The sequence below is a fragment of the Trachinotus anak genome, unplaced genomic scaffold (genome assembly GCF_046630095.1).
Source record: "Trachinotus anak isolate AG129_WGS33_773 ecotype Australia unplaced genomic scaffold, CSIRO_AGI_Tana_v1 ptg000005l, whole genome shotgun sequence".
Taxonomy (NCBI): domain Eukaryota; kingdom Metazoa; phylum Chordata; class Actinopteri; order Carangiformes; family Carangidae; genus Trachinotus; species Trachinotus anak.
The window spans coordinates 25,190,986-25,216,182 of record NW_027273856.1 but is presented as its reverse complement, the minus strand read 5'-3'; the positions used below and the strand labels follow the sequence as shown (position 1 = coordinate 25,216,182).

The following is a 25,197-nucleotide window of genomic DNA, read 5'->3' as shown; positions in this document are numbered from 1 at the left end:
GCATAAAAATAAAATAAAATAAAATAAAATAAAATAGAATAAAATAAAATAAAATAAAATAAAATAAAATAAAATAAAATAAAATAAAATAAAATAAAATAAAATAAAATTCAGTCTTCATAATTTGGACTTCACAATAGAACGTTACTCGCCCTATTTTTTTTATTTTCAGCTTTTTAATGTGAGGATCTGCTCTTTTACTTTCTCCCCGTCCAAAACAAGGACTTTAAAAAAAAAAAAAGAAAAAAAGAATCATACAAATTTTCACCTCTTTGCATTATTTTATAGACACATGGGGCCATACACGTCCATAACAACAAACCATGGCCAACAACAGATTCCCCTTAATCTGTAGTGTAATTAATATGATAGAATCGATCATTGCGCAGGACATCAGTTAATCTGGTAATGATGTGATTTTTATGGACAGTGCGGGCCCTGCCCTGTAGTTTATTGGACACCACGCAGTGACGGCTTCAGATAACGAGCCAATGCTGCGAGCGCGCACGTTGTCCGCGAGCCTCCCACGAGCACACATCAGTTGCACGGGACGCTTTCTCGCGCCCCAACAATAAAGTGGCACGTACCATTATCACTGATTATAATGGGGATATATTCCCGCTAATAAGCATCATTTTACACCCGCTCCCTCGGAAACAACACACACCTTGCATGTGGGTAAATCCCGCGGCTCTTTTATTTCTCTACGGAACCTGCTGTAAGCTTCATTGGACCAGGTTTAATGTCGATTTCACTAAAAATCCTCCTGGAGAATCCCTTTGGAAAAAAAAGTGCCCGGGCTCCTCTCCGCTGCCGCCGCCGCCTCTTCCATCAGGAGTACATTTAATATCAGAGACAGTACAATCATGGACCCGACCCGGGGATTTAAAACCTTGGACACGGCGGCGAGCTCTGCTGCTCAGTGAGGATGGAAAGAACATAAAGAGGAATTTTATCAAACATATCAGGTAATTTCCCGAACACCGTGTCCTGAATCACGTTTTTTTTTTTTTTTTTTTTTTTTAACTTGAAAATGTGACTTTAGTAACGTTAGCTCAACCTTATTGCAACTAACTGCTTTAAAACCGAGTCACCATGTTGTGATGTTAGATTGAAACCGGAGCTGCTTGACTTATAACGGTCTTTGTAATTCAACACTGACTGGCCATCACTGACTGCCACATTAACCCCGCACACAGGTGACTGATGTGGCAATGCTGACAACGGTACGGTTTGCAAATCGGCCAGATCCTTGAATCCCCTGCTGTAGGTGTGAAAAAAAAAAAACATGTTCAAATTTGTGACGGGGCTGTCTGAAGGGGGATAAACTGCAAAGCTCCACATCTGCATGAGCCCCCGCAGCAGGAGCGTCTTGACATAGTCAGACTGAGGAATATCATGTTGGTGAGAAACCGGAGAGCAAACATTTGCAATGCCCCCCCCCCCCCTGCAAATTATTTAACGTTACAGCTAAATGCCACACATCTGATATTTGTTCAGTTGCAAGGGTTGCGGAGTTTCAGTTTGGTACAGTATGATTAGGCGAACCGCTGGCATCGGCAGGACGTGATTTAATTTTCCCACTAAGAATGCATCGACTTGACTCAGAGAGGAGGATAGGAGCTGGGGTCTGTTCCAGCCAGCTTGGTTTGCAGTCATGGGGGATGGTAGCCTTCAGCCCAGTGAAAATCATGCTTTGTGAAATTCGAAACCTTCTTTGTACTACTTCAAGTGCAGCAAAAAAAAAAAAAAAAAAAAAAAGGGCATGAGGAGCAGTGTCCTTTAGTGACTGCTGTGCAGTGATTGAAGATATTCCTTGTGTTACATGATGCCAGCTCTTGTGGTGCTACATTAAACTGATCATCTTTTCTGCAGCTTGTCAAAACTGAGCGTCCAGAGATGCTGCTCTACAGTGAAGCATGGTTTGCCTCTCTTAATACAGTGGGAGCATGGGAAAAGGCTGTAATGGAAATGTGTGTTCTGATCAGTGATTGGTGATGAATGAATTACCTTTTGGAACATCTGCTGCTGAGCCATTGATAAACATCTGTGTATGCTGCTTTTGACAGTTCATTGATGGGACCGGCTTGTCACTCTGGTGTATTAAAATTACATTAAAATGTAACGATAATACAGAAGGGACGCAAACTGGAGCTGAGTCGGGTGTAGATCTAGTAGTGGCTGCATGTGAAGTGTATGAGCTCAAGGGTTTTTATTTATGTGGTTACTTTATAATTAATTACTTTCCTAATGTCACTTCAGATCAGATCTTTACTATCTCAAAAGAGGAAGTTCTTTTTGTCTAGACGCCATGTCAATATCAACATCAGAAAGTGCTGATTTTTAAAGCTAAAATTAGCCTCACAGCTCTGTACACCTACACTGTCTGGACCATATACACTGAAATACATAGAGAAGAGATTCTTAGATTTGATCAGAATATTAATTTAAATCAAGTAAATTTTGATACACAGAATTCATACTAAATGTGCTCACTTTCCAGAAAAGCCAGTTTAAAGAAATGACTCATGTATAAAATCTATAGGGTACTGCATCTGACTCCTGGGGCAAAATAGAATGAGACCCCTTGCAGCTGTTAAAATGATCAGTCTGCAACAGTGACATCCACACTATCACATGACATGAGTGGAAGCTATAGGCTGGATTTCACAGCAGCTCTGAGGGATCACATATATGCATAAAACAGCGGACATACTGGCTAAATCTGAAGTTGGCTTCAAGACGTTATCCAGTGTCTCCTCCTGAAATTACATTTACAGAACCAGTGAGCCAACTTCACCCTCGCTCAGCTCTGAGAGGATGTGTGCTGAAGAATGTCTGTTGTTGCCCGCAGTCCTCTCGCTAGTGGGTGACCTTCTGGGCTTTTCCTAAAATACCTGTTGTTTTTTGAGCTTCCAAGAAAACATAAAACACAGGTGCAAAGTAGGAAAGTTGAAGTTTCTAGCCGTATAACTTGCTCTTTGATACACGGATCTATATAATAGGTGCTCAGTTTTACTCAGTGAATGGTCTTTACCTGCAGGTGTAGTCCCAGAATAGAACAGAACATATTGCCATGGTTTTATCTGATGCTGTTTGTGAACTCTTTGCTGCGAGGGATGACATTCCTGCACAGTTTGCAGTTCTCATGTTTTTCTCTGTGTTACAGAGGCCCCTGTGATAGAAGAGCTTTGGCATGCCTCCTGTGGAGGCTTTTGGACCTTTCTTATTTGTTGACATTGCTCTGATCCTCTGCCAGTCTCTGGCTTTCTCATGCTAGCAAGAAGAATATCTCTCTCTCTGTATCCCTCTTTTGTCTTTTTCCACAGAGGTGGAAAGGGGTGATAGGAGGACACATAGAAAAACAGAGGTCATAGCAAAAAAAGCTCGTAGCAAAAGAAAAAAGAGATGACAGAGTAAAATGAGCGATGGCTGTCTGGCATGAGGAGGACGAGGTGGGAAGAAGGTGGGATTCTGGGAAAGGCAGGGAGAGAAAATGTATGTGTGTGCGCGATGTGCAACGCCCCTTTATATGCCATTTAGTGGAGCCACAGACAGACCTCCTATCTCCCAGCTGTTAGGATGCTCCAGAGGCTCCGGCACACAGGAGCTATTGTTCTCCCTCTTGGCCAGAGCCACCGCTCTATAATACTGCTTCTGTGCGTGGTCTGAACTGCCCTGACAGAGGCACACCAGGGCTCAGTTAGCGCATTTGACTAGTACTCCTTGTGTACTGCCACTGCCTCTACCACCTCCGTCCCCTCTTTGTCCATATATCTGTCCATCCTTGGTCGTAACTCCTTGCTCTCTTTGACAGAGTTTACAGTGACTGTCTCTCAGTATTTCTTTCCTTTTTTCTTTTTTCACTCACTTTTTCAAACGGGGGTACTGTCCTCATTCTCTTTATGTTCCAGTACTCTTCTCTACAGCTCCAGAGATAGGAGTTGTTATAGTGGGGAAAATGGTTTTTAGAGACCTTTTAGCGCCTCGTGCACTTTTTAAGTTCCATTTTATTGTTCTGTCATAAATACAAAACACCACAATTTGAGCTTTCATACCTCACCTGTTATCCACCTAATCTTTGTCCTCGTCTCTCATGTAGTTGCCATTCTGGCTCCTTCAGCTGCTCTGTTTTATTCTCTCACTGTCACCCAGGGGAGAAGAGGCCGTTGACAGGGTCTCTCAATGAGTTGACAGGATATATCTGAAATACATAAACTTGTCTGACTGTGTCTCTGACACTGCAAACAGGGCAAAAATGCAAAAGTCCCATCTGAGCCCAGAGCTGCTCCTACTCCACTGGAGGAACTGAGCCTCATCTCTTTGTCTCTGCCCTCTGCTATCAGTTTTTGTTGCAAGTTGAAAGTATCACCAGCAGTTATTTTCAGTGTTCCTCTTCTCTGACACTTGCTTTGTGTTTTTTTTTTTTCAGTCTGTATGCCTCCTTATATCTATACAGCGTGTCCTTACTCACTGTGATGCAGCCCCTCTGCTGCCAGGGTTTTAGACCACAGCTGCTGTGTTTGAATATGTGCAAAGGTTCTGTCACTTTAGGTTTTAATGAACCTTAGACAAGATTTGTCTTGCAAGCTGTTTTTTATTTGTGCCAGTTGCAGGTTGGAGAATACAAGGGGTATGTTCATGCATTTCCAGGTTTAAAAATCATGTTATTTGTTTCGACTGAGAACTTTAGTGTCATAACAGACTTAATGTGTCACAGAGCTAGTAACACTGCCAAAACAAACCCTGCGATATTGGCAAATATATATTGTTAACAGTATACCATCCTTTCGTGGATTCATGACTGTTTGCTGCAAACTGAATAAAGAAGCCCTCATGACTCATCAGTCAGTGAAATCCATGTATTAAAATGGATGGTAAATGGAGCACCATGGTGTCCTATGACTGACCTGGCTTGTGTTCTCAGCTGAAAGCCAAAATGAGCTAGACAATGGAGTAAACCATGAACTGCCGAGGCCATTCACCCGGTGTCATGTGTACGTTTGGATGGTAAACGTAGTCTGATATCTTCCTCAGCACAATGTAGCCTTGGTCTACTTCAGGAGTGAATTGGATACAGGGATCTCCTCAGTAACTGTTAGCCCCAGTACTGACAGAGGATGTGTGTCTCACTGTGTTTTTGTGTAAATATGGTGTCCATGGTTTGGGTATTCTTAGTGTTTATTTTAGCAAAGCTATTACAATGTAATGTAGCTGCCCTTTTAGGTCATCGTCACATATTTCTGGTCTGTGCATAATGTAGCTCTAGATGCTGCCAGTAGACTTTAAAATGATCTCTGCAGCTGCACTGAGAGCATTTGTGTATTTGAATAGATTTGAATATGCAAAGTTAAGCAAAACTCCACCATGATGAGTAACACAAGATATTCACAACATACTCTTTCTTTTTTCCTGTCTCTCCCTCTCTGTGAATATCTGAGTGCTCTTTTCTTCTCCTTAGCCGCCTGTCTTCCACTGTTCAGTCCCCTCTTTCCCCTCTTTCACTGATGGGTTCTTATTGAGCTGGAACGGCCGATGCCCGGGTCGTGGTGGCGATGTGTGATGATTGATGGAGGCTGGGGAAATGGGAGGCGAGGCACGTTTATCCCGTCCGCAGCTTGAATCCCTCTTGTCAGGACTCAGACGTCAGTATTCAATTACAGACACACTGAATTTTCATTAGGATTTTCATAAGCACCCATTTTTCTTCTCAGTTCTTCTTGTGCTGGGCAGAAGTACAAGGAATAGTGAAGGAGAGGTAATGAGGGAAAGACAGTGAAGGATTAGAGAGGAGAATGAAACTGAAAATAAAAGATGCAGACGGCTTTGTTTCAAGCACATGACGCACATGTTTAATTTTTTTTATTTATATCTAGATTTGTTGCACTTAAAAACCTCACCCCTGTCTTTTTTCTCATGTTCGTCTTCCATACACTGTATAAAAAACTAGAAATGTTTATAAAAATCATCCTTAAAAGAGGTAAAGAGCAAGGCCATGGCTTCTAAAAGGATGCTGAAGGGAATAGTAGAAAGTGCTGAGAAAACAGAATGGGAACAAAAGGGGAAGTAGCCTCTTAGTGTCCTAGTGTGTTTGTCCACAATTTCACAGTGGGGGTGCCTGTGCACACAGACAACTGCTGCCTTCAATTAAGAGCCAATATTTGGCTGTTCACTTACTGCTCACAGCAAGGATCCAGCTCCTCTTTGTATTTTCATGAGGCCCGAGCACAAGGCTCATCTGATTTGTGCTGGATAGAGGCCCAGCAGGGACTGCGAGGGTACGCTTCTCCACCATCTCAGATGGGAAGATCGGAAGTGGAGGCGAGCTCGCCTTCTTTTTGTCTTTGATGGTTAGCAGGAAATGCCAAATTCACTTAAATCCTACACCAAACAGTCTTACTCTGCAATCATTTCATCTGTGTTATCAATGCTTATCTTTCAACAGTTCTGTCAGTTTACCAGGACAAATCTATGCTGCAGAGCGGAGGTCAGATAGAGGTTAGGAAACTCTTACTGATAAAAGACTGATCTGCTAAAGATAGACAGTCAGCGAACAGAGGTTCTGGTTCAGTGAATGACTACGTATTATATCCTCCTCCATTCTAAACAATACTATATTAACATTTCAACTGTATGACTTTGAAATCAGAGCTCTCATGTCAAGCTGTGGGAAATGGTCTGAGACAATAGCAGTCTCTTACATAACTATTTCATTTATAGACACATGCCCACAGCTTGGCGCGTGTCAAGACCACTATTATATAAGAGAGTGAAAACACTTTGTGGTTCTGCACTCATATACATTAGGGATGACAATAATCATCTTTCTTGACTTTGACAGTGTCCAGTGACTCTTTGTCCTTGCTCTGGAGCAACGGTGTACCAATGGGTGCTCGTGTATATGCATGAGATCAGATGTGTATGCCTCTGCATATTTGTTGTGCTATTGCTGTTGACTGGACCACAAGATGGCAGATGTGTGAATGTGATTCATTGCCTCGGAGGTCTGAGTGTAGTTTGTGCTCTAACTGTGAACCATCATCCTCTTGACATAGCCACTCGCCGCCGCGCTGTTTTGATGAACCATGAGCCATGCTGGCTGCTTAGGCTGAAAGATAGCCGTTTTTGCTATCTTTATCCATAGTAAGGCCTGCAGAATTCACAGTCAACCACACTTACTTTCACCTGTTATTTGTGCATTCCCTCCATCACTGCATAAGGGGAGAGGTGGACTGCACCGGCTAACATACAGGGAACGCCTCAGATGACAAGTGTTCAGGATGGTGCACATGTTTGATAAGTAACACAGACATCTCACAGAATCTGAAACAGAATCTGAAATGAGGAGAAAAAGGCTCAGTGAATCTGGCCACGACTGCCTATGTGCTACAAATGTACTGTGTCCACCCCGAAGCTTGGTAACTGAAAAGACACTCTGTTTACATAATGTGTGTGATATTATTTTTGTTGCAAACAGATATTCTACCTGCAAAATTTGAAAGTTTTCACAGCCTTCTTACTGCCCTGTTAATATGTCAGGCATATATTGAATTCCAATAGACACACAGTCATCAGTTACCTAGAAGTAACCACAGAAGTGTGTTTACAAACCACACAAGCATTCATACACACACACACGCATGCACACACACACAGACCATGGTGAGCTGTGAAAGTAGCGCTGTATGAATCCTGTAAACAGCAGCAGATGGACTGCAGTAATAACAAGGCTGTCGTTTGGCAGGTGATGTTATTCGGGGCTTGTTTAGGGCCGACATTAAACCAAGATGCCAAGAGGAAGAAATGGACGGATGATGTTGCAGGACTGTCTCTGATCTTTAAATTAGATGAACATTTTTTATTCATCCCAACACTATTTGTCTGTGAGCTTCAGACTTTAGCTTAAGATATATAAATAAAAATTCAAGTATGTGTAAAGTGTGTGTGTGTGTGTGTGTGTGTGTGTGTGTGTGTGTGTGTGTGTGTGTGTGTGTGTGTGTGTGTGTGTGTTGGCTAAATGCCAGACCAGTGTTTGGACTTAAGCAAGCTTGGCGTGAACTGCCTGGAGGAAAACCATGCTGCTCCAGCTAAACAGTAAAGCATCAGCCCACGTGGGTCCATCCTGCAGTGTAGGATAAGGTCAAGGGTCATTTCACTATTGTGTGTGTGTGGTTATATAAATGTTAGTGGCAACTTGAGGCAAGTGCCTGGTTTGTGTTGCTAAGCCTCAGGAGGACAGATAGGTGCTGACAGACAGGCCTGGCCTCACCACTGGGACAACTGCTTCTGCGGCTGCAGAGGCTCTTCTTCCATCTGTCTCACTCTCCATTATTCTGCACTAGCTTCCTGTGTGTTTATTCTCTCTGTCTCTGTCTTTTCTTCTGTGTCACTCCCTCCCCTCTCCCTCCATCTCCCTCTACATGTCTATATGCCATATTCCTCTCCTTCCTATGTCCTACTTTACATAAGGTGGAGCTGCTTCCAATGAGGCTAATGATGACTGTCAGTTTTGCAGTGAACATTATGTCTTAGTTGGGGCTCAGCAGTGTCTGGGGCTTGACCTGATCTACAGTGAGTTCAAAGAAAGGTAACATTTCCATGGAAGAGAGGAAACAGAGGGAGTAGGGCATTATTCACCGGGCCAGATGTTGCCTTGGGCTTCAAATTAAACTTTCCTAATGCAACATGGATCAAGCATAAGAATAGAGAAAATCTTTGCAGGTTATTTCAGTAAATTTTATTTCATCCAGGTTGCCTAATAACCACACTGAAGGAGACATCAAAGATTTGTTTACACACTGCCATTGAATTAGAAAGTAAAGTATTTTTTCATTAACAGTTACGAACTGAGGTGTTTCTGTCTTGCACTATGCTTTTGCAAACCTCTCAGCCTCAGGTTTACCACAGTGCTGCTGTGTTAACCAAGCTTTGTTTGGACGTCCAAGTGAAATTAAGGTCCCAATAGCCAAATGGTTATGTCGTATACCACATAACTGCAACGTGTCCACTTTGATTCCAGCTGGGGACCTGTCTTGTGTGTCATACCCCATCTCTCTGCCCCCTGCTTGCTATCACCCTATAAACTGTCCAAGTCAATAAAGGTAAATTGCCAAAAAAAGAAAATGAAGCTCTTTAACCGTTGTAGAGGACATGACTGCAGCGTGTATTATCCCGCGGCTGGTTTAAAGAAAACATTTAAAAGCCTGGCTGCACTGTTGCGATCTAGCCAAAAATGTTTTTAACTTTTCAGTCAGATATGTTGTCTTAGATATGTAGACATCTTACTGCATCTAAACCCTCAAACTGTGCTTACTGAGGAGTAGAAAACAGGGTGGAACATGTTTTCCAGCAATTGATTGGAATCAAAAATTATTCAAGAGCTTCCTGGAGTTTGCAATAACTAGTGCAACAACTCAGTCAAATAATGAGCTTAACTGTTGAGTGTCTATGTGTGGTCAGGATCTGGAGCTACGTCAGAGGTTGTGAGGTGAAGGGCTCTCCTGTGTGGGTAACAAGAGGAGGTGGACCATAAGCAGGCTGAGTGGGTGTTTATCTAATTGGAATAGGACTGAGAGAGCTCTTGGTTTTTTTTGAGCGATCCTACTGTGACTGACAGACAAAGTTATGATGACTCGGATACACACACACACACACAGACTCACACTCAGGGGGTGCAGCGATGAGGGGGATAACAGACAAGCCAAAGTCTGAATGACCAGGATAGATAACAAGGAATCATGTGGGAGCAGCGATAACAGCTACTGTGGATTCTGTCTCTCTCTTAAACACACACACACACACACACACACACACACACACACACACACACACACACATACTAGCCTCACAAAATACTGAAGAGAATACTGGGGGGCTTGAAATATGCCCACTGATAAGCTGAAGAAATAGAGGGAACCAAGGGGAGAGAATAGGGGAGCGAGGGGCCTTTGTACCTGCAGGAAGAATTTGATTTGCTTCCCTTTCAAGATGTGTCGATTGGAGACAAGCAGAGAGCCTCACAATGCCTGGTGACAGCCAAAAGCAAGAGGGAGAAAGGGGACTGAGAGGTGCTTTTGTCTCCATCCTCTCTGTCCCATTGTCACCCGTATCACCTTCACCAGACCAGACATAGCATCAGGCTTGATCCAATGATCAAATCTATATGGACGAGCGGAACATGCCTGTGTGTGTCAGCTGTGTGGACTGAAGACCGTATTGTCTCTCTTGTCTCGGTTGTGATCCTCCCTTCTCAAATGCAAACTAGTCTCCATCCAATCGTAATGAACTGAATAACACAGACACCTTAAGTAAGAGTCCGCCACAATCTGAAAAATCTCGTCTTGCTCCTTGTAAAAACTGCCTGGCAGGCACTGAGAATCAGTATCTTGTTCTATGTAATGGCAGAGTAAGTGGATGGCCGAGGCCGTAATTGAGTCAGTCTTCTTTAGCGCCAATAATTCAAGCCTGTTAGACCACATTTTGTCCTTTTTACTCCCCTTTGCTCTGTAGAGACTCATCCTTTCCTCCCACCACAGTTCCCTTTCCATTTGCATGCAGTGAATATTCATCCACCATTTTGCCTTGCAGTGGCATTTTTAAGCATAGCTGTCAGGACTGTGTGTGGGTGCATGAGGAGGTGGGTGGCGTGGGGGTGCTGAGATGTCATGAGGACATAGGTCACATGGTGCCTGCAGCTGACCTTTTGACCCCTAATGAGCACGCTGTTTCTATAGATAGAAGAAGGTCCCGAGGACAGTGACCAACCGTGTGTGTGTGTGTGTGTGTGTGTGTGTGTGTGTGTGTGAGTGAGTGAGAGATATATGTGGTATCCAGTATTTGGCAATGATGCATTAATATATGTCGCTTCAGTAATTTTCAACCCAGATTTGTATTTGACACAATAAATGCAGTTTTATGGAATTAATAGTTTTCAGATATTTAATGAATAACTACGTGATATTTTAGTTGTTTTATTTTTCCTACATGGCCAGACCTATGCTGGCATATTTGGTGGGCTATACATAACAAGGAGCTGCATTGAAAGAATGCAAAATAGATTTCTGAGCTAATTTAGAAACATGTTTGTCCATCACACAGTCTGTCCAACAGTGAGGACTGATATGTTTTAACGGTGAAATATCTCCTTTTTTCCCCCTCATTAGAAAATGTTTGAATCAATAAAGAATTGATCAAACCAGAACTTGGTGTCATCCCAGCGGTCAGTCCTGCTGTTCTGTACCCACTGGCACTGCCTCAGGCCTCCTCACAGCAAGGGCACCTTCACTAACCATCACCACTCTGCTCTGCCAGCACTTTGTTCCCAGAATCGTCTCTCATGCACAGACACACATTGCAACATAGCGCACAAGCTCAAGAGGTTTGCACAGCTGCCCTGGGAACTGTCTGATCAGTCTAGTGTATCCCACAAATCCTCCCTGTTTCCCCTCTTGTCTGTCTTCCTCACATATCCACCCCACGCTGCTGCCATGTCCCACTAAGTTCGCTGAATGGCTGTGAATAGGTTGTTGAATCTGTTGCTGGGATGCAATTGACCCTGCTCAATAAGCATTGTTTTTATGAACATGGTGACTGCTGTGATATCTAGATTTTGTTTAGGTTTGTTTTAAAGCATTGTGTTGGTGTCATCCTCATTTAGTAACTTTAGATTCAATTACATGTGATGATGTACATTTAAAAGAAAAGTTAATTGTTAGCTAGTATCAAAAGTTGCCAAGCTGTTGTCAGCACCTTTTTAAAGTGAAAGATTTTAACAGCTCTTTTTTGCCTGTGTTTACATGTTTTCCCTCTGTGTAAGAGGCAGTGGTGCGTGAGAGACTGAAATAACCTTTGCCTCCAAGCTATATCAGCAGACTTTAAAACCGTGCTTCTTTTCATTCTCTGACCATGACATATTCTGAGATGTAGATCAAAGGAAATTGATAGAAGAGGAGCAATAGGTAGATAGAGAGAGGTGTGATAAAGCAATGGAAATGAAAAGGTGAGCGAGTAGAGGGCCCTTCAGATTCATGTGATTCATGTGTCCTTACACTCTAAGTGGGATTAATTTTGACATGCTCCCCTCTGGGATATTTACTGCAGCCAGATGAATGTGAAACAGTACATCACATTACACTGAACAGTAATGAATCACAATACCTACTGTACTGCAATATAGTGTAGAAAAACTGCAGTATAAGTGAGGTATAAACTGCTACTCCAAAACAGAAATCCTCTCTCAATCGTTATCCTGCCTCTCTGCCCTGACACACTGAGCCCCCGGTGTGGGCATTGATCTCAATGAGAGAAGATGATCTCTCTCTCTCTCTCCCTTTCCCCCAATACCACCCACGCATTTTTGTATTTTTTTCTCTAACTGTGCCTCAAGCTGTCTCTCTCTCTCCCTCACTTGCTTTGCTGTACTTTCCCCTCCACAGCTCTGGACATCCTCCATCTCTGCACAGGAGCTTGGAAACTTTTTTTTTTCTTTTTAACTTGCAACAGAAGGTGAAAGTATTCTTGAAACTTATAACTTTCCTCATTTTCATGCAGACAGAAAGTAGATTAAATATAGCGCACAGAGATATACACACAGAGTCACCTGATGGTACTATGTAGCTGGGGAGACTGGGTTCATCTTCTGTGACAAAACAGTTGTGTGTTCATGAGGGACAACACCCTTACATTATCTGCTGACTCCCAAATGAGGGGACGCGATGAATGGAACAGCTCGAGTTTCACTTGGCAGGCATGTCCACTTTATTTAAGTGTTTCGCCCTCCTAACAAGCTGGCTGGCTGGCTTGAAAAGCGTCCCGGTGCCTTGGGTTTGTGAGTACGCATGTGTGCCTGCTTTTTGGTGATCTTTTTCCTTTTTTCTGTTCGGTTCGAGCAGACAGGGGTTTGCTGCAGTGGTTGGTTTGTGTGCATGTCCTTCACGTCTGTATGAACAGCAAGGGAGTTGGTATAATGAAATTTCCCTCACAGGCCAAACAAGCGCAGCTGCACAGTGCGAGCATGCAGACATTTATTATTGAGCAGCAGGCTTTCATTATTCATACCAGTGGGTTTCTGTGCACTCAGCAGATAAACTTCTTTGAGTCTGTTTGTTCATCAGACACTCTACTCATTGATGTTGGCACACAGGCCTCCATGAATATTTAGTTGTGCACGTCTACAGTGGAATTAAGCGTGTTTGCTAAATGAATGTCTAAAGCAAGTTAATCTCTTTGTAAGAAATTCAGTGTGGGCCGTGTCCAGCTACTCATTCAGTATAAGGTTCATCATTGATCATGCTCTGAATGTGACGTATGGTAAACAGAAATTTATTGTTTCTATTCATACACATAGAAAATACTTGGTTTGAGGATGTTTTCATTCTTTGATGCCATATGGAGGGAAATAATATTTCTATAGATCATTGCAATGGCAATATAAAATGTGATACATATGGTAACAGTTATTTCTACATTGTTAATTTGAATAAAATAAAGAAAAAAACAACCAGTAATACCTATGGATTGTGATTTTGCATTTTCTGCAGTCAGCATTGCAGTTAGTGTTTATTCTTGTTGTCTGAAGCAGCTCCTGAAACTTACTGCCAGGCGACATTATAACGGCCCAGAAAGCAAGCCAGCCAATGGATCTGTGCCATACCTGAGTACCAGCTCAGTGTTAGCGTTCCAGGATGCTGGCTGTGTCAAGAGGGGAGGGAGGGCATAGTGCTAAATGACTGCCTTTCTTCACACCACTGCCTGATTGGGACCGCTACATGTACATGAAAAATGGCTATGGACTGACTCGGGGGCTCAAACTACCAAGCTCAGGTGAGGGAAAAAAAAAACAAAAAAGCAAGTCTGCAGCTTGAAAAAAAAAAAAAAAAAAAAAGCTTACAACACCATACAGCCTTTGTTTATGCACAGGTTGGACAGTGTGCCAAGAAGAGTATCAAGAGAAATACAGCGCAGTCAAATATTCAAAATTATTGAGGCAAGGAAATAAGTTTATTATGTACTGGTATCCCTTGCCAGAAGCACTCTGTAAAGTTCCCCACCACCGGCAAACCTAGTTAGCATAGCTGTTTGAGCCCAACCTGACAGCGCTGGTGCGGCAGGTGTATTTTTAGCCTAAGGAGAGGTCTGTTTGTGTCTGTATGTTATAGCACCTCACTGGTGAGGGCCTTCAAGGTGTCATCTCACCTCTGAGGGGGCACTGGCTGGTACAGAATTTTAATTGGCAAGAAGACGCACTGGCACATGCTATGATAAGTTCTGCGAACGTGATGCTGTGATGGGTAGGGAGTGGGGTTGCGGGGAACTGGGATGTTGTCGTCTCAGATGGAGGGGTTGATGTGTGTGTCAGGTTATTTCAGCGATATTGGCCTACTATTTGCATAGAACTTTGATGGCTGCTGCCTGAGAATTGCAACATGATCAGCGTATTTGTGCATATTATTTCGTTCTGCACATGTGCACCAGGGACCTCTCACTGTGCAAATGTGCCAGCTCTCCTGTCAAATTCGACAGTCTGCTCCCACCAACCGCAGCAAAGCAATAAAACTAGGGTATGCTCGGAAATTAACTGGGTTGTATGACCAAGTCTGAGAGGAAAAGAGCTGATGGGTGTTCTGAATTGCCTCTCTCAAAGGTGGGGGGAAAACCATCCTTGTGAGAGGTGAGATAACCAAATTTGGACAAATTTTAGACAATCTGTGCTCAAAGGAATCCATGGTCTTGCACTGCTTTGCTTGGGGGGGAAAGTCCTTTAGTGCCTTCTTTCTTACTTTTGCACATTTCTGCTATTCTTGTTTGAAGTGCCTGCATTACAAAAAAATTACAAAAATTGTCAGACGCAGCACCCAGCTCCAACATCAGAAAGGTATCGGGGGAGATGTTTTGAGACTAGGTCTAGTGAAAGCACAGGAGTGAGGTGGGCCATCAGATAAATCTACAGTGATCTCAAGTTCAGCATCAGGTCTTCTTTGTTTCACTATTTTATCAGTTCAAAAATATCAGTCATTTTTAACTTCCCAAGGACACCCGATTCAGTTACAGCCACAGGGAGACGGCAAATAAAGTGTTTTATTATCTAGTGATAAGAAGTGTCTGGGTATTTGAGCTGTTTTAAAGGGAATACAGATGTAATCCCAGCCTTATGTGCTAATGAGAGAGAAAATGAAAGAACAAATAGCACTTAAAAATTTATAGCTGTCTCATTAGAATAACAAAAAAGATGAGCTAGACATATTATTTTTCTCATGAGCCTCTACAGTCACAAAGAAAGTATTTCAACCAGCTAAAGGAAACAGTGTTCTGCTTGATCATTTTTGAGTTTGAAAATGTACATTTTTTTCCCCTCCGTCTTTGTTTTCCTTGGAAAATGAGCTGTGGTGGTTGTCCTGCTCCGCATATCTGCATCACTGATGTAAACCAGCTGCTGGTGAACTTTGCCAGTTTGATCTCTGCTCTCTCTGCCATTGGCTGCTGTGGCTCTGCCAGCTTCCTTGATTAGATGTCAGTGTTTTTTGTGTTTGCAGCTGTTCTTATTGTAGAAAGAAACAAGCTCCCTGAAGCACTGGAGAAGGACAAAACATTCAGGCTAATTTGATATAGAAAATGCAGCCTTCTTCAAGCTGTGAGTCAGCTCTGAAAAAAAGAGCGACATCAAAGAGTTATTGTAAATTGACTTCGTTTTTAGGCTTTCATTAGGTGAGTGTGGCACTAAATAACTCGAGGATCTTGATTAACACATGGGCCTTGTCCAAGAAACTGAATTATTGGCCCTTACAGGTTGTACAGGATGTAAATAAGTAAAAGACAAACCTCCAGCCCTTGCAGTTGCTTTTATGCGGTTAATCTATCTATCCATCCATTATCCACATCTCACAGATCCAATTTCATTAAAAATGTTATAAATTAGATACTGTTTGATTATATCATTTGAAATTATTGCTATATAGCACTTGGAAATACTGAAAAGAGGTGGTACGATAATAAATAATTCTAGGCTGTATCGTGCCTACTGGTTTTCAGTCATACTTTCATACTTTTATTAAAAGTCATAAATTTGACTTGGTGAACCCCACACAAGCTGTGCACTCAGTATGTAAGTCCCAGGACCCAACTCTTAATCTCGGCCATGTGTTGGATTCTGTTCCATGGTGATCCAGTGGGAAAATCAGACGGAGAGTTTTACATCACTTAAAGATGACATCTCTCTTGTTTGAAAAGGCAGAGACCATTTCATTCCAATTCCAGCCAGCTCACTTGCTGATTTCCAGCTAGTTGCTTTCTCTATTGCCTCTCTCTTCATGTGATTTTCCAGTTTCATGGGAACAGCGACTGAGTGGACAAACTGGGGCTAAAGGAACTGCATCACTGCTGGATGTTAGTTGTGCTTTCTGGACATGTAGTGCCTGTTCATGTCTTTGCTATTTTTTTCCTGCTTTCTGGGTGGAAAGCGTTCCTTCTGCAATTTACAGAAAAAAAAAAAAACTACAGGAAACTCTGGTTATTTTTTTTCAATTTGTGTGTGTGTATGTGTGTGTGTGTGTGTATCCTGGCTGATGCCGAATCAAGGGGCCTGGTGTCTCTTCCAGGCCCTCCAAATAAAAGGCCCTTGACCTCCTCTCTATTAAGGGGTCTGCAGGCATATTGTGTGGCAGTATGAGTGAACAAATGCTCCATTAGGATTCATTGGAGCCTCTATTTGGACATATTGTCCCAAGTGCAATGAGCCGCACCACTGGAGGCCCCCTGCTCTCCACTGGCACGTGTCGTCCCTCACCCTGCTTTGTGTTCAAACACAATGGATGAGCAGTCCCCAGATCTCCCTCCCTTCTTATTCTCTGTCTCATATTGCTTTCATTCATCATTTGCCATCACTGTTTTTACACATCACCCTGATCTTAGCTCATTCTGTCCCCCCTTCACCCTTTCATCCCCCCCCCACCTCCTTTGCTTTTGCATCTCTTGGGGTATTATAAAGTGACCAATGACATCCCACTGCAGCCGTTGCCATGGTGTTAGGTGACAGCGGGAAGCACCACCCAAGATGAATGGACGGTAGAAGTAGGAGGACAGTGGTAAAGGGGTGTGCCAAGAGGGAAGAGGCTGCCAAGAGGTTAGCCTGGATGGAAAAATAAAAGAAGGAAAAGGAAGGGAAATAGCAGGTATGTGACGTATTTCTTTGTGCAGTGAACGTCCCTGATCATTTGATCCTTGTATGAACTGCGGTGACAGGCTTTCTCTATTTTACTGACAAGGCACAGTCAGGGGAACAAGAGAGGAAACCACAGCTCTCACTTGATTGAATCAGGATCAAACTGAGAATGAAAAAGTGTAATTTTCTCACTGTTAGCTCTGTCATCTACATCCTTTCTTTCACAGACTAGCTATTGTGCTGAATAGTCAGGAATTTGTCTCAGACTAATCACCAGGCAGTCATAAATGCCTCGTACGCTTTCAGCCCAATAAAACATCTCAGCTGGGGACCACAGACGTCACTGAACATGATTGACCATTAGCTAAAAGTGAGAATGGTCTGTTTGTTGGTGTGGTGAGAGTAGTTGTTAAACAGGCGAGCTGAAGAGATTCCCACTCACCCATCTATGGGCTTTAAAGTGTGACCAGACGTTTTTTAAACACCAGATTTAGTGTTAAAGTCTGGTCAGGCAAGAGTGAGTGATAACCTCGGCTGCAGAACATATAAATGTATCTTTGACTTGACGTGCTTGACTTAGGCTAATCATTCAGTCTGGACATCCATCTCCTGATTCAGTTTGAGCAGTGTCATTTATTGTGTTCAGAGTTTCAGGAGCGGTCGTTTTATATGCAAACTCTGTCTGCAAGACTGTTAATCCAGGTCGATGTGAAAGGCCCCTGGTTTTCCAGATATGCAAAAGCTGGAGTCAAAGCTTGCCAGATGGCTACTTTTATTAGGTCGGAGTCGGCTGCTATGTGTTACCCGTATCAACATCTCAGTCATGGCATCAGTGGACTGCTCTTACATGTAATTGGCTGCCCGCTTGGTTCCTTACAAGTAATTAATTCCTCGGCAACACACTCTGCAGTCTGAGAAAAGTCCTGACACCTCAAGATCGTTATCATCACACTACACCTGCGCATTAGAAATCATCTATCCTTCCGGGCTTGTTGCTGCTGTAAATGTCTGTTTTCCTTTTTTGTTCTTCAACTTAAAGTAAAATATCTCTCCAGTTTTCATATGGGAGCCCATGACAAATGACAGCACTGTTCGCATGGGAAAGGCGCTGTCATATGTCATCATATCATAATATGACATGGAAGTCTCAGTGGACAAATGCAGCATGTATGTGTGTGTGTGTGTGTGTGTGTGTGTGTCTCCATACAGTATGTGTGAGTGCTTGTGTGTAGAGACACCCCCCCCCTCCTGTGGATAGCAGTCTTGAGTTAACTTGTGTCCAATCAGCAAAGCAGCAAATGTATGCTGCAGTCATTGATCACACACATAAACCCGTTTGCGCTGTGCCGGGACAGACGGAGAAATTGTTTGAAATGAACGGCAAGTTAACAGTGTTTACTCACTAATCGTGTGCCATTAAATGAGTGTAAGTGAGTCTATTATAATGTAACAACCTGTCATTCACAGGTTGTGTTTTTCTGATAGATTATAGATTACCAAAAACCAACCTTGTAACCTTGCTTTCACAAACTGGGGACTGAAAACAGGGATGAAAGTGGGGCACATAGCACAAGTGTAGAGGGTACAGTTGGGAACAGAGAGGCAAGTTTCATACCTGAATTCCTGATTTTGTGGATGACTTTGAAACACAGAACCTCTCAACCACTTCAGTGTAAGCATGGCAATTTTTAAATCATTCATAAATCTCTATTTGAGATCAATAGAGGAAACTGTCAGCATCCCGGCTATTTGAATAGCTCACCCTGAGGAGTCCAGGTTGGCAGAATCAATACCATCACTTAACACCTATTTCTATCTGCTTTCATGTTATATGGCTTTGAGGGTTGGGGTGAATGATGATTCTCTTTCATCTACTGCTGCTTTGTTTTTGAATCCATCAACCCCCCCCCCCCCCCCCCCCCCCCCTTATGGCTCTGTTTCTCTGCCATCCATGAAATATTTGTTTTCTATAAAGTCATATGAAAATAAAGCTTCTATTATTCTTTTAAATATCTCTTTGTCTTCCACCACAGCCTAAAATGGTTGTTTCTCTGTCTGTGTCATCTTTTTTCCACTTCCCCCTAAAACATTGTTTTTGTTTCCCGGTTTAGACAAATCTGTTCTCTGTCATCTGGAGAAATAACTCATGTGACCCACTCAGTAGGAGGAAAGTTGCTAAAAGGACAAAACATTCCTTTACAAGAAGATGAAACAAGAGAGAAGCCTTGAAGAGAGAGATGAGCACAGGGGGGAGGGGTACAAAGACGGTGCGAGCTCGCCCGCAAGATACATTTGTCATCATCACGTGTGCACGCGCGCACGTGTGTGTGTGTGTGTGTGTGTGTGTGTGTGCGTTTCTCTGCGCTTGTGTCAAATAAGATAGTGTACATACATGGCAAAGAAATATACAGAGTTATGATTGACTGATTTAATTTTTGTTTGCCGTCCGATTAATCTGTCTATACTTCTGTCTGCACACCTGTAGCCCAGAGATGTGCTGAATGTGCAAAATACAGGAACACTTACTGTTCTCATAAAGTAAACTAATGAGGCGAATAAAGCTAAAAAAATGCCATATTGATTCTCTATTAAACCCATGTTAACCCCAAGAGAGGAGCATGTTTCTGCTCAGAGAGTTGGGATGAAGATGAAAAAAAAAATAAGATTAACATTAAAAATTTTTTTATCGTTGATGCTTTGTATCTATTTAAAGAAAGGTTTAACACTTTGGGGAAATATTCTTATTTCTTTTTTTTGCTGAGAGTTAGATGAGATGACTGATACTGCCAGCAGTTTGCTAATTTAGCTTAGCACCGCCCAGAAAAGGGGAAACAGATAGTCTGGCTCTGTCCAAGGTAACAAACCCCACCTACCGACACCTCTAAAGCTCACTCATTAACATATTGTGTCTCGTTTCTTTGATCCAGACAAAAACTGAAGTGTAAAAATGACAAACTGCTTTTACTGTATAGATGGTTATATGTCGGACTGTTTCTTGGTTGGTGCCCTATTGCCTTGCTATTAACAGAGACTCCAAGAAGTTACTGGTCTACAGACATAAGAGCATTATCAATCTTTTCAGCTAACTCAGCAAGAAAGTGTATTTCCCTAAATGCCCACCTTTGTCTTTAAGTACCTGCAATTTTTAATTTGAGATTGTGGTTTGATATTGTAGATGTTGCATTCAGCCGTGTTGGGCCTGTGTGTAAAAGGTCAACAGAGTAACAATTTACACCTCCAGCTTGGCAAGTGGTAGCTCAGGGGTTAAACATCCTTCACTAAGACCACCAGAGGCTGTGAAAAATGTCAGCGCGCATTGGGTCAAGAGATGATCCCAATCAGGGAGGAATGGAGAGTGTGTGTGCTGTATGTGTGTGGGTGATGGAGAGACTGTGTAAGGAGGTAAAAAAAAAAAAAAAAAAAAAAAAAAATCTTTGCAGCCTAGTTGTTATTTTAGAGGTGGGCAGGGACTTGGTGCTCTGTTTGGGTTTGTGTCACAGCAACATCACCCTCACACCTCATTCAAACCACTTTAACTATGGCTTAGAGAGAGGTGCATGTTCCCATTCTTTCCTTTTATGGAAACTGATGCCCCCATTTAAATTGCTTCCATGATGAATCACCTCAACAAAACCTTTTACTGGACTCCCCCTTTCTTTCTCCTGTAACCGTCCATAGCTGGGCCACTCCCTAGAACAGCCTTCCTTGCCCTGCATTTTTATGGATATGGTCAATAATGATATTTATTCCTCAGTGACAGCAACACTGCTAAGAATACAGCAAGATATTAAAAGAACCAGACGTCAATAAAAGTTTAATCAGCTTTAACGAGACACTATCATTGCCCAGTCTATCACTCAGTCCGTCTGTGCACCTGATCTCCACATCGATGCACATGCTTCCTCTAATTAAAACCAGGCTAACAGCGGAGAGGGATGGTGGGAGAGGTAGATGTTGTTTCTGTCCTCGCACAACTTCACCTTTGACATCATGTTGCTATCATGCTTTTCTTTTATTCATCTTATCTCTCATATTGTACAAGTTTAAATACTGGCACTTATATGTGAAATTTTTTGCCATGTTAGCGGCTTGGCTCTTGGGGTGGACAAATTAGGGGCTGCTCCAGAGACTGAAATATCTATTAGGTGGTTTCAGGTGAAATTTAGTACAGATATGTCTGTGCACCTCAGGATTTATTGTTGGCCAGTTGCTCTGATAATCTCTTAACTTTGTAAACATTACACCTGCCAAACATCTTCATATTAGCATTGTCGTTGTGAGCATGTTAGCATGCTGACATTCACAGCCTCACAGAGCAGCTGGCACAGGTTTATGTTCTTCTACTGGTTAACAGTAGTTGTGGCTTTTTGAGGTGTTAAGGTGTATTAAGTGCAAAGGGGTACATTAAGTCAACCTATTATGATTTCTGTAAACATATCCTGACTGTGGATTATCGCAGGCCTTCTTGTTTTTGCTGTTGGTGTGAATGGAGGAGAACTGGGCCTAAGAAGCCCCGCACTGCAGCCTTAATGCCATTAGCATGGCTGAGTGGGCAGACAAAGTGCTGAGGTATGTTAGCCTGGCTATGAATGATGAAAAGGAAAAGACAGTGCTAAGTCAGTGAGACAGATGAGGCAACATGGCTGTTAGCAATGTCAAAACATTTCTTCCCTGCTGCTCTGCTTCATTTTATATTTCTCCAGGATCCCGTTTAACCATCCCCCTCACACAGTATTCAATCCCTGCACGCTCCTATTACCCTCCAACCCACAGCATGTTTTATTTTTTCTTTCATGTCTCTCTCCTATACTGATGGTTTTCTTAGTCTGCCTCTGTTAATAATAATCAGTTAAACAAGTGTTTGCTCCGTTTCTTCTGCTGGGTTCATAGTTGTAGTAAGGAGCAAAATCACAAGGTCTGTTACAAGTATTGGTGCACTAATGAAGTTTTGTCTTCTGTTGCTTCTCCTTCCTCTTTCCCTTCCCCTCCTCTGTCCTCCTCCATCTGACTCCTGCAGTTAGTGGTGTTGCAGCAGAAGGATGCCGCTGGTGAAGCGCACCATCGAGCCCAGGCACCTGTGCCACACGGTGCTGCCAAGAAACATCAAGAATGAGCTGGAGTGTGTGACTAACATCTCCTTGGCCAACGTCATCCGCCAGCTCAGCAGCCTCAGTCAGTAGCACGAGGACACACACAGATCCACATGTATTCTCTCATTATTTATATAGGGACACACAGGACACATACTGAAAATACACACCACGGCTCTCCATAAGTCGAATAACTGAGCATTCAGCTGTTGGACTGCATCAGCTAATGCCTTCCTGTCAGTCAGTTGTCATGTTTTTTCTGCGCATTTCCCGGAAATATCAAGTACATTGCAGGAATCTGAATATATGAATATTAGAATATTAGAACCTGCTCTATAGTCCTAAGGACTCAAGATCAGTTTTCATGATTGCATATTTTTGCAAAGAGAAAATAAAATTTGTTAGGAACCAGTTGTTTTATTTAGTAATTAACTGACAAAAAAAAAGAAATACAAATTTGTCACAAAAAATAATATTAATATATTAATATTAAATGATTAAAGATCATGGAAATAGAACTACTGACAGATTTGAAGATTGAGACATATTTACAGAAATCCACATTTCAGTGGAAAGCATTAGTGTAGTACTTAAGTTTTGTATTCTTAACTATTTATGAAGTAAATCTATACATATGCTGCAGTGGATTTCACCAGTTCTCATGTAAAGCTAAGTGTTGGGAAAGGTGAGAAAACACAGTGCATATTGAGCCATATGGTCATGACTCATGTGCTAATGCACTGACAGATTTATAGAGGCTGAAAGGTCTATTTCAGTTCATGGAGGAAATGGTGGCTGATAATGAAATCACTTAGCAGGACAGAATTTGTGACGCATGCCGACACATCACAAAACCAGTTTGAAATGTTTTGCAGTTACTGTTACAGAAAAGGGAGGTAAAATGTCCTTGTTTAACTTTCTTTTTCCTCTAACTGTGGAATCACACACTCTTCTTTGGTAAAACATCTCTATATCTCACATCTCCATCAGAGCAGTCAGTCTGCAACAACAGCGTCCCAGGGGATTTACAGTAACAACTGACACAACACAACTCTCAATATCAGTAATTACGCATTTTTAAAACTGTTTCTCGACATGGAAGAAGATCATCACTTGTAATTGCTGTAGTTGTGTATGACAAAGATTTTCAGTTTTCCTTTTTTAAACATAAGGATTTAGGTGTTATAGAGTAGGTATGTCCCCAGAGTCAGTTGATGTGAAACATAACCAAGAGCTACAGCCTGTGGAAGAGAGTGAGCATTAGTTATCTATTTTAGACCATTTATTGCTGCATTTATTTAACACTTTGTAAAATATTGTAGTTGAGTACTTCATAAGCGTAAAATAATAGTGTGTTGTTTACCAGTTTTTGTTTTTGTGTATGCGTGTTCAGGTAAATATGCAGAAGACCTGTTTGGAGAGCTGTTCAACGAGGCGCACTCCTTCTCTTTCCGGGTCAACTCCCTGCAAGAGCGTGTGGACCGCCTCTCCATCAGTGTCACACAGCTGGACCCCAAAGAGGAGGAATGTGAGTGCTGTAACATAACTGCACACACCACACACACACACACACACACACTTATACACACTCACTCTTTACATACTCACTCTTTCCCTTTTTCTTGTAAACTTTTTCCCCCAACCACACTTTAAACTCTCCAGTTTCGTCTGTCTGGGCACCAAATTGTGTGTGTGTGTGTGTGTGTGTGTGTGTAGGGGGGGTGGTGGGGTTCATATTGAGAGTTTCAATTTTCCTGGATCCTCATTTCCCCACTAAAGGCCTTTTCTTTGTGTGACGGAATTAGATCTATGAAGAGGCTGTATCTGTGCTGAGCAATAAGTAAAAGGAAAGCGATAATCGGTGAGACTGTCAGGTAGAGCCAGGTTATCCTGAGAGAGGGAAGGCAGGATGACAGGGTGGCGTGGCTAGAGGAGAGTGCAGTAGGTGTAAAGTAAAAAGAGGGAGAATCACAGCAGTTAAATACCATGCTCCAAGGCACCATATCGATTTTCTGTGGGCCAGCAATGTGTTTACGGCTTTGCACAACGCTACTCTAACTGCTTCCTTGTCACTGACACAGAGACAGTAAAATGCTCACTGGGCTGTCGTCACTGCTTTTATGCATGCAAGCACAGGCTTTGGCACCTTTTTACAAGGCAGTGAATTGTTTCTTAGTTTTTAGAGAATAATTGGTTTCTGTTTTTAACACAGCCGAGAACTGATCGTTGCAGGCGCAGATTACTCACAGATTGTTCATCCTAACCCCCCCCCCCCCCGTGATAAAATCTCCACTACATTCATCCTCTGAATTGCTTTGCACCTTTTTTTTGTACTACCTCTCATCTCATTTCCTGCTTCCTCTTCCTCCTCTCCAGCACTCTACCCTCCTCTCTCCACTCTTCCTCCTCACCCTGTCTATACTGGAGCCGTGCTAATTGAATAATTGTGTGTGATCTAATTGTGGAAGTCCTCTGCTAAGTGAGTCCATATTATCCTGCAGAGGTTGAAGGTCAAACACACAGTGACATGCTCTTTCATTTTAACACAAGGCTCACAACCTACTGTGCAGAGTATAAGATATTAACATTTATCCCATTAGATACACATTTATGAACTTTGGGAAGTACCCAAGTACAAACAAAGCCAGTCTTTTTATTGTGTTTGCAAAAGGCGACTTGTTTCTATACATGTTTGAGTGTTTGATTGATTCTGTGTGTGTGTGTGTGTGTGTAGGGGGTGTGGGCATGTGGTGCTTTATCTCCCTCCATAAATAAGAGTGAATTTCCCGTTTTAGCCTTAAGTATTTGCTTGAGAGACAGTGGATAAGGATCAGCTCAGTTGCAATTGAAGTGTGTGGTGGTGTGGGGGGGGTGGAGTCGGAGGGAAAGGAGGACAGTATGGAAGATGGAAGGAAAGAGGGATGGGCGCATAATACAGGGCACTGCAGCAAA

At 42.5% G+C, this 25,197-nt stretch overlaps 1 protein-coding gene across 7 annotated transcripts in view; it reads left to right on the top strand.

The window, feature by feature from the left end:
- The first annotated feature begins 506 nt into the window (after positions 1-506).
- Positions 507-25,197, top strand: part of wasf1 (WASP family member 1) — a 52,719-nt gene continuing 28,028 nt past the window's right edge. For 4 of the 7 annotated variants that reach the window (XM_071479297.1, XM_071479294.1, XM_071479291.1 and 1 more), the window contains exons 1-3: positions 831-968; positions 22,173-22,327; positions 23,639-23,773. In XM_071479297.1, coding sequence (XP_071335398.1) covers positions 22,195-22,327; positions 23,639-23,773 — 268 coding nt within the window. In that variant the 5' untranslated portion in view covers positions 831-968; positions 22,173-22,194. Of the gene's footprint in view, positions 969-21,080; positions 21,103-22,172; positions 22,328-23,638; positions 23,774-25,197 lie in introns of those variants that run through there. The other 3 variants (XM_071479296.1, XM_071479293.1, XM_071479292.1) reach the window with 3 other exon arrangements.